At 37.8% G+C, this 12,088-nt stretch overlaps 1 protein-coding gene across 1 annotated transcript; it reads right to left on the bottom strand.

Annotated features, from left to right (window-relative positions):
• Nucleotides 1-1,395: 1,395 nt before the first annotated feature.
• GTSF1 (gametocyte specific factor 1) lies at nt 1,396-9,808 on the bottom strand. Its single transcript, XM_004374061.1, has 6 exons — nt 9,793-9,808; nt 5,581-5,681; nt 3,647-3,773; nt 3,108-3,191; nt 2,585-2,648; nt 1,396-1,498 (listed from the first exon to the last, which is right to left on the bottom strand). The coding sequence occupies exons 1-6, from the start codon at nt 9,806-9,808 to the stop codon at nt 1,396-1,398; spliced, it is 495 nt and encodes a 164-aa protein (XP_004374118.1).
• Nucleotides 9,809-12,088: the final 2,280 nt, after the last annotated feature.

The following is a 12,088-nucleotide window of genomic DNA, read 5'->3' as shown; positions in this document are numbered from 1 at the left end:
AGACCCAAAACTTTTAAGTGCTCATTAAAAAGTATGAATTTTTTGATGAGTGTTAAACTGTACTGCACAGGGAAAGAATTACAGAGCAGTGAAGCACAGCTATCTGATTAATCTCAGTCCATTAAAGAGGCGTGATAGATCTAGAATGAAACTTTGTGATATATATATAAAAGAAAAAAAAAGCACTGTGTACTAACGTTAGGGAAAACAACTTGGTATGTTAACAGAATTCTAATTTAACTAGTAAATGCCTATTCATTAGTGTGTAAAGCCATAACAGAGGCTATATACTTAAAACACACATGTACACACGAAGCTTTAATTTGGTACCATAATCTGAAAGAAAATTGGACCCAAACTGCTTTATGTCCAGTTAAATCTTGCTGCCATCTGAAGAGATAGTGAAATAAAACTGAAACACTTACTTGATGAGATAGATGTTCAGTTACTGTGCATTTCCATCTATGGAGCAGAAATATTTCAAAATAAATACACCATGTCAACTGACATTCATTCCATCCCCTAGTCTTACTAAACACAAATGACTTATTTCTGGGATATACTGAATTACAATTTAAAAGTAGAATTTAAATTTAGTGATTGGATTCTACTCAAGAGCTTGGGAAAAGAGAACACCTATCAAGTCTTTTGGCATATAATTTGGCAATTTCATTTTTTGGGAGATACAAGTATCCAAAGAGAAATGTTTTAAAGGGAATCTTCTAGCCACCTAAAAACTAGCTCCAACAGTAGCAAAGACTGAAATGAAGGGAATCTGAATTTAGTGGTACCACCAGGAAAAGAAAGCTTGCAATATATGAAATGACTTAATACCCTGAGTACGCCATACGTGAGAATTTCTTTATCACACATGGTGCATGGTATGATACCAATTTAGTACCTGTTTACTCAGCATGGTGTTTCGTGTCTAGGGAGGACGTATGAGTGGCACTCCTTATGCTGGTTCTTATGACCCGTTACTTTCATTTTTTTTCTACCCATTTCCTTTTAGGTTCCTGCAATCCAATTTCTAGTCCCAATTCCCTATTAATGTTGCGCCTTGAAAGTCAGGGGATGACTTCCTCTTAGCCAAAATCAGTAGTCTTTTTATTGGTCCTTGAATTTACCAACGGTATTTGATGTCAACAGTCATTCCATCTTTAAACTATTATTTTGCCTTCTGTGATTTCTTGTTTATACTTTCCTGTTTATAATTTTTTGTTCTTAACCAGCGCCAGCAGTAGGGTGAGGTGTGAGTGAGGTGCTTAGGGGGCAAAATTTAAGGAAGCACTCACTTTCAAGGTCATACAAGTGCAAGGTTTTCAAACTGAACATGTCTTTGCATAATCAAGACCAGCATAATGAAAAGACTAAAAGCATCATTTTGCCTCTATTTCACTTACTGTTTTTCCATGGCAGAACGTACGGCAGAGACTTGGGAACGCGCATGCCTGAAGCCAGGTTACTCTTATGTTCCATAACTATGTTGCTTGCAGGGCTGCAAAAATAAAGAAAAATTTGACCATGCAGGCATATCTATATTCTTCAGGCAGGCACACACAAGAAAATCAAAATGTGTTTTTTGTCATTTGAGGAAAACAACAACCTACATTCATCTGAAATGCAAACACAATTCCATCACAACATTCCTGCAATTAAAATGATTACCACATCTCTGGAAAGCTTACTGTTCTGTACAGGCATTAAGATGGATTTAAGCATTTTCATTTTCTAGAAATTAAGATAAACAGCAATGCCATCTACTGTTCAGCTGTATGACAGCTCATCAACTCACTCAATGTAAGAGATAAAACAAAATGCCAGGACAACTAAACCAAAAGCAGCAAATCTCACAGAACTGAGGTAAAATTAAAGTTGTACCAATGAAATTCGTCTTTGAGTTTTACTATCTTAGTGCACACACAAAATAATCTATACTCAGTTATTAATTGACCTCAGGAGCTAAGAAATAAAAAATTGATAAGCATCCTATTTTGGAGAAAAAATGATGTCTAGAATCTCATTCCTTCATTTTCTAATCCAGAAATATTTTCATTTGGGTTTGTAACTCGATCTAAGGCTAGAGTCTTGGTGTTAATGAGAAATCTTACTGTTTTAAATTAGATAAAAAATCAGAGGAAGAAGAGATGCATTTTCTTCTCTACTGAATAGGTGTCTGGAATCTCCCAATTTCAAATCAAGGACTTTAAACATGTTTTTTCCCCAGACATCAGTTACTTAGAATAAAAATGATAAAAGTGGTATAGCTGGCGAGTTTTTTGAAAGCATTAAAATAACGTGAACCTAGCAAAGAAACCAACTAAGACACAAGGATATCTGGTGCCACTTTGTCTTCCTTGTTAGACTATAAGTATCTTTTACATCCCCCCAAAGATTAGCAAAAAGCATGCAACCTTTATATGAATATATAAGGGGAAAAAAACAACCCACACAACAAAACAAAATCTAGACTAAGTTACCACCGAGGAACATCAAGGAAAGAGGTCAATTCATGTTTAGGTGGCTTCTCTGGGTAGTGGAGCACTCTGATTTTGGGAGTTGGGAATACAATCATTTCATTTACCTGTTGTTGCCACAGTAGTTGGCTGTGCCCCAGACAAACGGGGTGCTGGTCTGTTCCCACAAATCTGTCAAAGGAAGCAAAACACAGTTTGTGGTACTACAAGGTAAGACACCAGTTCATGCTAGTCGAATTTTTAAGATGGGAATACACCTGAATTTAGAGAAGCAAGTAAAAACTGATCAAGTACCCTGCCTAAGTCACATAGTAGCAGGCATTTAATTGAAGGATATAAAAACAAGCAACATAAATAATAATAAATGTGCCTTGTAACAACCAAACACAGATGGTACAACACAATTTATAGAAAAAAACAGATGTAAAGAAGTTCTTTTTCCAATCAAGAGGGATAGGCTGTTCCATGTGTCTGTACAGGGATACAAATGTGCTCGTTTTGGGGCCCAATAAAAATAACAAGGCATTCCAAACAACATGGTATGTTCATAAAAGGAAAATCTTCCTTCTGTCTTAAGCAAATGATTTGAGATTTAGACATTGTGGAGAAAAAGATGTAGAGGCACTTTACCTTTATCCCAGTCTTCGTCACAAGGAGGGCACTGCCATGTGCTCTCAGCCACAGTCTCTTGTCCAAGGTTCCTTGTTTGGTTGACTGCAAAACAAGAGATTCCAACATAAGAATGGGACATTGCTAAGTTATTGTACTTAAAGGAGTTAGTGACTTAGAAGGTTGCAGAGTAGTATAACGGGTCTTTGTTTCTGAAAAATGAATAGTATGAAAGTTAAACGGGTGGGGGAGGGGTCTTATCTCCTTGCTGACAGAGACAAAGAGAAGTATGAGACAAAGATGTTTACCATATTTATGGCAATAAAAGGATTTTTATTTTTAGATTAATTATTAGTAAAATGAATCAAGTTGTTCACAAGAGAAAGTAGTCTGACAAACACAAACTGACAATCTATTGCTGCTAGGAGATAAAAATCTCAAAGGCAGAAAAATATTGTTCTTCTGAAATGATGAAAGTCAAAAATCAAGCCAAGAATGTAAAATACAAATTTCGAGGGGCTAACCTCTAGTGTTAAAACATCTTAGCTAGTCAGTCTTACCAACATCCTGCTCAATACAACTTTTATCATCACAGCTTGAGATATGATGACTGATTTCAGCCCGAGGAACCTGGTGTCGAGCATTGAAGGGACAAGTAGCCAATTTGTTTGCGACATCAGGATGATTCTATGGAAACAAAATTAAGGGGTCTGTCAGTTCTTTGGATCTGTTAAAGCACAAGGGGAGTGGCTCAGCCTTATTCTACAAATGGCTCCCCTCAATAAATTTGTGGCTTAACTATGGTAGACAAACTCATAGCAGAAAACTGAGAGGTAATTATTTACTGCTCCTGCAGACCAGACAGTCATTACTTAAATCGTTGAAACTTAGGCATTTTTGTTACAATTGTAGAGACTGACAACACAGATAATTGGGGTTACAGTAGCTTATAAAGCCCTCAACAGTGAATTTAGGATAGGGTATTTGAACCACACCTTCTTCCCGTTTATGTCTCAGGGTCACAAGATTCAGGAGGCAGAGCTCTCTGGATGTCTTTGAAAGCTGATATTCAAGATGAATAGTAACATTAAAACCCACTCTTAGTCTGCATTGAAGTAGCGTCCCTGCTACTGCTACACAACAGTGCTAGAAAATAGCTGTCGGAAGGGAGCTGCAGAAGAGGCAAACCAATGATTTTTCAGATTAACACGGGGACACCTGTTTAAAGTAATGATGCCTGAAGTGAGGCTCTGAACAATTTGACCTTTATTTCAGCCATTTCACTAAGAAAAAGACTAAATGGTATTGTCTACTCTGCTGACCAAGTTCCTTATTTTAAAACTGATTATATTCATTTATTATATTTATTTATAATCAATGTCATAAATGATTCTCAAAAAAGTAAAAACAATGTGAAACGGGGAGAAGGCTGGAAAAAAACACAGGCCTGAGAAACTCATAAGGGCAGAAATCTCCATCATTTTCATAAGGGATATCAGGTGTTCCCTCCCAAAGGTTTTGTGGTCAAAGACTAAGAGCACTAGAAGAGGGGAGTTAGGGCACTGTCTTTTACCACTTGACTCGCTTTCCCAACCTACCCTAGGGAAACGTTTGGGAGACTAGGGGAAGAAGTTATGGTGATATATTCTGATCCATATTGTCCAGGTTTAACCTTAAGGGATCCTTGCTCTAGAGATTAAAAAGAGCTAGAGAAATAATCAACAAAGGCAGTACGAATGTCTCCAGCATTGTAAGAGAAACATCCTTTAAAGATATTAAATATGAATTCTATGCAGCTTGGATTAACTACCAAAATTATTTTCCAAGCGTAAATCCTGGCAGAATTTTGGCCTCTGTGTCTGATATCTGCATTTTAACAGCTCTTTCAAAGTGCCTCAAGTAATGTATCAGCATTGAAGCAGTTTACATCAGCTAAGTCTATAAAAGAGTGACCAGAGAGAAAATCTGATGAGGTCCCACCAGCCCACAAGGATACTTACTGTAGACACTTGAAGACAGTTATTTTTAGGAATAATCATTTTGGGGGCTGTCCTTTAGATGTTCAACCCAAAATCTCTAAAATTTCTGAACAAACAAATCTCAGAAATAAGTATGTTATAGTACTCAATCCTTTTATTCTGGGAAAATGAACACATCAAATTCACATCATGAGGGATTTCTCACTGCTAGCAAAAATTACTGTTTCTTTTGTTTTACAAAGGGTGAAAAGACTCCAAAGAAGCTATTTATAAAAGGTGCTTTGTCACTAGTTAGGGGGTAAAAAAAAATCAAAACAAGAAAAAACTGTGTAGCCCAAGGAATAAACAAACTCTTTTCTATAAATGTTGGCATTTAACAAAGAGGCAGATTCCCAAAACAATTCTGACATTCAATGAAAACATTTATACTAAAATGATTTCATGTTTATAAAATCTGGCTTTTTAAGAGAACTCAGGAGGACATTAGAGGACAAACGATGAAAACAATACTCTACCTTTCTGCACTTGATAAGATGATAAGGAAACCTGCAGGCCCTGATCTGGTGGTTTTTATCATAGGGGCATTGTAATAGCTTTTCAGGGTCCAGGGAATCGACTGAAAGAGAGAAAAATACATAAGTATAGAGAATAACAGGTCCTTGTGAAACTACAGCATTCTAGGCATACTGGATTTTTCAACAGAATCTATAAGAATAGAACAATACAGTTTAAGGACAACTTGGGATTTTTTAAAAGGATGACTAAACAGTTAAAAATGAAAATATAACTCTAAGTAGATAAAACTGTATTATCAGTGAATCTTAATAAATCCAGCACAACCATCATGGGATGGGGTCTTAGTTCATATTTTGTTGTACATATGGTTGTTCTCATTGTTAGTTACCCTCACTATAAAAACAAAAGGTTAAATGAAAAGACCACCTCTTTTCCTTTTCTGAAAGTGCTAATTCAGTGTCACTCCTATTCTCTAGCTAGCTCAGCCAGAGCTTCCCAACCAATATATTAAAGCTTGAATGGCCTGCAGGTGTGTCAATAAATCAATGCAGGAGCTCTCTGCACCTGCACGCATTCTCCCCTCAACCCCAAGTCCTAGGGCAAGTTGAGTGTAGTTAATCTCTTTCACTAGCATTCCTGCCGTGATATGAAAAAAGTTGGGAAGCACTGCTCTATATCTGTTGTAGAGAAGCTTGAGAAATATTAGTTGATAGATTTCTTTTTCACCTGTTTGCTTTAACTTACTCCTATATACTATATAAGTTCCTAGTTACCTCTCAAATGAAACCAATACCTTTATCAGAGAGGTTACTTCGATATTTTGAAAGAAAAAAATTTCTTTAGTGATTGCCAACTTGGCCAGCTAAAAAGCCAAACATCTGCAAAAATAGAACCTCCTGAGGTTAAGACAACTGCAGACACATGGAGCTGCTGTGTTAAAGCCCCTAACCTACATAAAGCTATTTAAAACTTCTCTTAGGTTTTACAAGATGCCTAGGCTGAGCCCTCAATTTTTTTTAAAATAATATTTTGTTTTTGGTGAAGGTTCACACAGCAGTTTAGGTTCCTATTCAACAATTTCTACACAAACTGTTCAGTGGTTGGTTATATTCTTCACAATGCATGAACACTCTCATTATTTCCATTCCGGTTGTTCCATTTTGAGCCCCAAATTTAAACAAGCCTGGTTAAGGAAGGGAAATCAAATGGTTAAGCACATTCTGAGTATATTATGAGGACAAGAGGCAACTTAATAAAATGCTCTTGCCACCACTGAGGGGAATGATAAAAATGAAATAAGATAAACAATTCACATTTGATAAGAAGCTTGTAAACCAGGAGACTGCTATGAAAATCAGAAGCCAGTGGGGAATTGAAACAGACAGTTTCACTGGAAGAGTGGTAAACATGGAATAAATTGCTAACCATGATCGTGATGCAAATGAGCCAGAAAGGTGACTCGAAGGACAGAATGAATAGGAAGAAAAAGTCTGAGAGGACAGGCAAGCTTATTATGCCAACCAGGCTCCTTCTGACCAGCAATCTTTTTATATTTCTGAAGCTTCAGGACACCCAGAGAGAGTTTACAGATGAAATTGTTATTAGTTTCCCTTCATTTAATCCATTCCATCCCTAGCAAATGCTAGGTTATGTCAGCAGCTGACAGACTAGATCTATCTTATGATTCACACACATTATACTGTCCATACAGTGGCATACGTCAGAGTTGATAATGCTCTCTTCCTACTATAATGCTTTACTTCTTGGTCTCCAGTAACTTAGTTCTAATCTGGTTTGTCTAGATTAAAAAACATTTTTAATAACTGAATACATCAATATATTTCTATTGGAAAAAACTCAACATACATTAAGTGAAGGTTCCTTTTGGGTCTTATTTAATCCTTCCTTCCCCGGAGGAACCACAGTTACCAGTCTGTAACCATGTCAGGGTAACCCAAGTTACCAAACTTTTTCTATGCATGATATGTACATATATTTTGTTTATATGGATATGTGTGTATCTATCTATATATATATTAAACAAATGTGATCACAGTGTACCTTCTGTTTTATAACTTTTTTTCTGTTAATGTATCTTGGTGCTCTTTCCATGTCAGTACATATAAGGAATATTTCATTGCTGTATATGGATGTACCAGATTCTTAATCAGTTCCCTTACTGATGGACATTTAGGTTGTTTCCAGTTTTTTACTATATACAGTGCTGTGACTAACAATCTAGTATACACTTCTTTGTGTACTGTGTAAGCATTTCCCTAGTGCAGACACCTAAAAGTGCTGCACTGAAGGGTATGTCCATTTTAAGTTGTAATAAATCTATCACAATGCTCTGTAAAATTTATGTCCTGCTCTCTGGGAATGTATCTTAATTTGGAAAACAAGTAGGCTTGATAAGGTTCCCCCACAAGTACAAACTTGGGCAGGGCCTAGAACCCCTGGTAAGAGATGGAGGATACATCATGGAAATAAATAAAGAACCAGGCCTGGCAAAAGTATGATTAGCTAAGAGGTACAGCTCCAAGACATAAATTGGAAATCTTCAGGAATTAGATTCAGGAATCAGATTATGTATGGTTGGAGTTCCAGGTCAGTTTGGGAAAATGGTCAAGAATATTCTAAGGCAGTGTTTCCTTAGGTGTTAAATCACTTGGGGACTGTGTCAAAACACCGATTCTGATTCACTAGGTGTGGGACAGGGCCCAGGATTGTGCATTTATAATGCATTCGTAGGTTATATTTTTCTAAGAAAAAATATTGTAAGAAAAATATTGTGGCTGAGAAAAGTAAGTGAGAGAGAAAGGAGACAGGTTGTTTTCTAATTTAACAGAGTAGTAAGTTTCTAAGGGTAAACACATACTACACAGGACTTTAGATTTTAAGTAAATGCATTCTAAGAAAAATTAAGGAGGAGAGGAAACCTAGGGAAGAACAAAGAGAATGATCCTTCTACAGCAATGATTCTCAAAATGTAGTCCTAAGGGCAGCAGCATCAGCATCATCTGAAAATTGTTAGAAACACAAATTTTCAAGTTCCACCCCAACCTTCTGAATTAGAAATTCTGGGGTTGGGTCCTGCAACATGTTTTAACAAGTCTTCTAGGTGATTTTGCTGCATGCTAGTTTGAGGACCACTGTTCTAGATATTTAATAAAGACTATTTCCACAAAGTTTCTATATTTTGGTGATGAAGATTTCCATCAGACTCTTCCTAGAAGGGAGACTGGGGTTAAAATTTCCTTTAGTTGGAACTTAATAATTATTATGAGATTCTGGACAGAACAGCAAAGCAGGGAACAAAGTAGGCCCATAAGCATCACTCAGGTGTTCCTCAAACTTGGTCAGCGCCTAGAAATCACTGTGCCTTGTGTGGTATCAACTATAAACCAAGGCTTCAAACCGGTTCGCTCTAGTTCACCTCTCTGCTGAGAATTTGCATTTCCACCCCAGATATACTGAATCTTGTTAAGAATCACCGGGGGATCTTGTTGAAATGTAGATTCTGATTCAGTATATCTGGGGGTGGAAATGGAAATTCTCAGGAGGAGGTCAAACTGGAACAAACCAGTTCGAAGCCCTGGTATAAACAACATACAAGACTCTGGTTTTGACTCTGTCCCTAACAACTATCTGACCTTGGGCAAATCAATCTAGACTCTATTTTCTCAGTTGTAAAATTTGAGGGTTAAATTAAATGATTTTTCAGGTCCCTTTCCGTTCCACACTTGTATGATTCTAGTGCTGGCTCCCCTTTGATTTCCTGCACTAAGGTTTCTGGATCACTTGAGAAATAAGAATTCTCCCCAGTATTTCTTTAACCTAAAAACTTGATTACATTATTATATATGCTATATTATCCCTCAAAATAGAGAGGTTACTATTTCCATGTCATACAAGGAGAAACTGAGGTTCTGAGTGGTTGAAAATGCCTCATGTAATACAGTTTAACACAGGTGTCCTGACTATAGCCTTTTCAAAGCTCTAGGACTTCTCATACCTATTTAATCATTCATATTTCAAGTGTCTTATTTCAAATTTGGGCACTTCTATATGTCCCTACCACAACAGACTTTTTCTCCCCGGCAGTTCAGGGAGAAACTGAACTATTTCCCAACACACTAAACATCTTGTCAGACAGAAAACTATATGTAAACAATCTGACTTATTTTCTAAGAGCAACAAGAAATACATACTGTAAGTTTCTTCCATGTTGGAAATGAAGCAGCCAAATCCAAGTGCTGGGGGAAAAAAAAAAAAAGCCATGGTTCAGCGACTCAGAAATAAAATGTACCAAAGATCGCACTAAGAAGTGGAGTCAAACTGGAATTTAAATTACTCAACTTCAACATAATAAACCTTTAAATCCCATCCCTTCCCCAATATTTTCTCTTCTTTAAAGCATTCTTTACTTCTCTGAAGCATTTTTATATCACTGCCTAACTCATATCCTTGGAATAAATTCTAGAGCCCATCAATAGTTAGGAAAAATCAAATATGACTACTAATTTAAACTGTATTTAGGTGAAAAGATATCAGTGATTTAACTGTTATTACAACAACCTGCCACTGTTTACCATCTATTAGGATTTGCTGCTATTTAATGATAGAGGGGGCAAACCAAGACCACAAGAGTACTGTGCTATTTAAGCATCTGGATAAACATAGAAACAGGATACTATTTTAAAACTTTCAAGTACTTAAAAATACAGGATGGGCAGGCTGCAGTCTTGCTCCTCCCTGGAACATGGGGATTCTGGAGGCCTATGCCAGACAGTATACACTTAACCCATCCGATATGCTCAGAGACATTCTAGTTTGCCATTTCCATGACTTTTCTTTAACATGATCGAGAAGTGCCACAATAATATTCTCCTCCTTACCCTTTTTCAGTGATGCTTCGCCTCCTCTGCCCCAAACCTTCTACGCTAAAATATAAAGACTTGGTTATTTAAGTCTCTCTAGTTAATACTCATTCCCTCTGTGTACTGAGAGAAAACTTCTGAATATCAGGACTTAAGCACTATTCATTTTATGGATAACACAGCCATAAAGCAAGTGTGCAGCAGAAATGCAAAAGATTAAAGGGTGACGAATGATTTTGTAGTTTGTGTCCTCTTCTACCAGAGTCCCTATTGGGCACAATTAAGCAAACATCATTATGAGGAAAAATAAAATTTATATAAAACCACTCCCACAGAAAACCTAAAAAAACAGAAGATAGATTTACAGCTACTGTCTCTAGAGCAAGCTCTCCTTTGGCCACTCACACAATTCTACACCCCTTCACCCCATTCTATGACATAAGCAGCCTTGGAACCTATGATAGGAAATGCAAGTGATCAGCTGGAACTCTAGTTCAGTAAATTGCTACAGAGCCCATTTGTTAATGACAATCTTTAGTGAAACTGTCTTAAAAAGTGAATTTTTCAGGTCTGGATTGAAAAATCTTGACCCTCCTTTTTGACATGTTTTACTTATATATACTTGCTTTACCGTTTTTCATCAAAAATAAGGGGCTTGAAGGGAAGAACCAATTATTATGTTCTGATTTTAAGGCATTTAAAGGAGTCAGATTTAGAAGCCTGTAGGCCGTCAATATATCCTTTGGGGGCAAAAAGACTATGGGCACTGGAATTCACAGCCTTACATTTCAGCAAGGTCCATTTAAGTATCTTCTGAGTCTGTTAACAGGTGATTCTTTACATCTTTACCTTTTTCCTAGTACTACACTGCGGTTTAATCGACCAACTATGCGAAGCAATCAAGTTTAGGGGCCGGAAGTAGTCGAAAGCAACTGGTTAAACTCTAAACAGAGCTTGGGACCTCAGTAAATGAAGCAGTCCGTTCGTGTTTTCCTCCTTTAAACAAACATACAAACAAAATCAGAACCGATTTAAGCAATGGGACTAAACAGAAGAAGGTCGCAGAAGCTGGTTAACTCGAAAGAGTATAGAAAAAGGAGCTGGGCACGCCCTTGAGCGGACGATGGAGGAACAGTCCGGTAGTCAAAACAGCTGCGCAGAGAACCCACAAGGCTTAAGGCTACGGGCGGAAACGGAAAAGAAAAGGTTGTTAGGTAGTGAAGATACACTAAGGTGGAAAGAGTAATAATACCAGTACACTAAAGGTGAAGTGTTCGGAGGCGCCAAGCCAGGGCCAGGGCGCCTTACCTATGTCTGTCGAGACACACTCTCTTCACGATCGCCTCTGCCCTACATCAGCGCCCCAGCAACGCTCACTTCCGGCCCCTGACGTTAAGGGGTGGGGCCCCGCCACTTCCTGTGACGGGTAGTCTTGGCTCTGGTCGGGAAGCTAGGAGCGTGGGTCTGCGAGTGCGGCTGTGGGCTTCTAGGGCTCTTCCTCTTCTGGCGCTTCTCCTTCGGGCCCCTCGTACTCGGGCGCTCAAAATGATGGTGGCTGCGATTGGGTGGAACTCACACTTCTTTTCTTCGCTTTGTGGCGGCCATCTTAGAATAAGAACCAGTGGTT

Source organism: Trichechus manatus, unplaced genomic scaffold (genome assembly GCF_000243295.1).
Source record: "Trichechus manatus latirostris isolate Lorelei unplaced genomic scaffold, TriManLat1.0 scaffold00027, whole genome shotgun sequence".
Taxonomy (NCBI): domain Eukaryota; kingdom Metazoa; phylum Chordata; class Mammalia; order Sirenia; family Trichechidae; genus Trichechus; species Trichechus manatus.
Note: the sequence above shows the minus strand (reverse complement) of the source record. Positions and strands in the feature narration are given on the sequence as shown.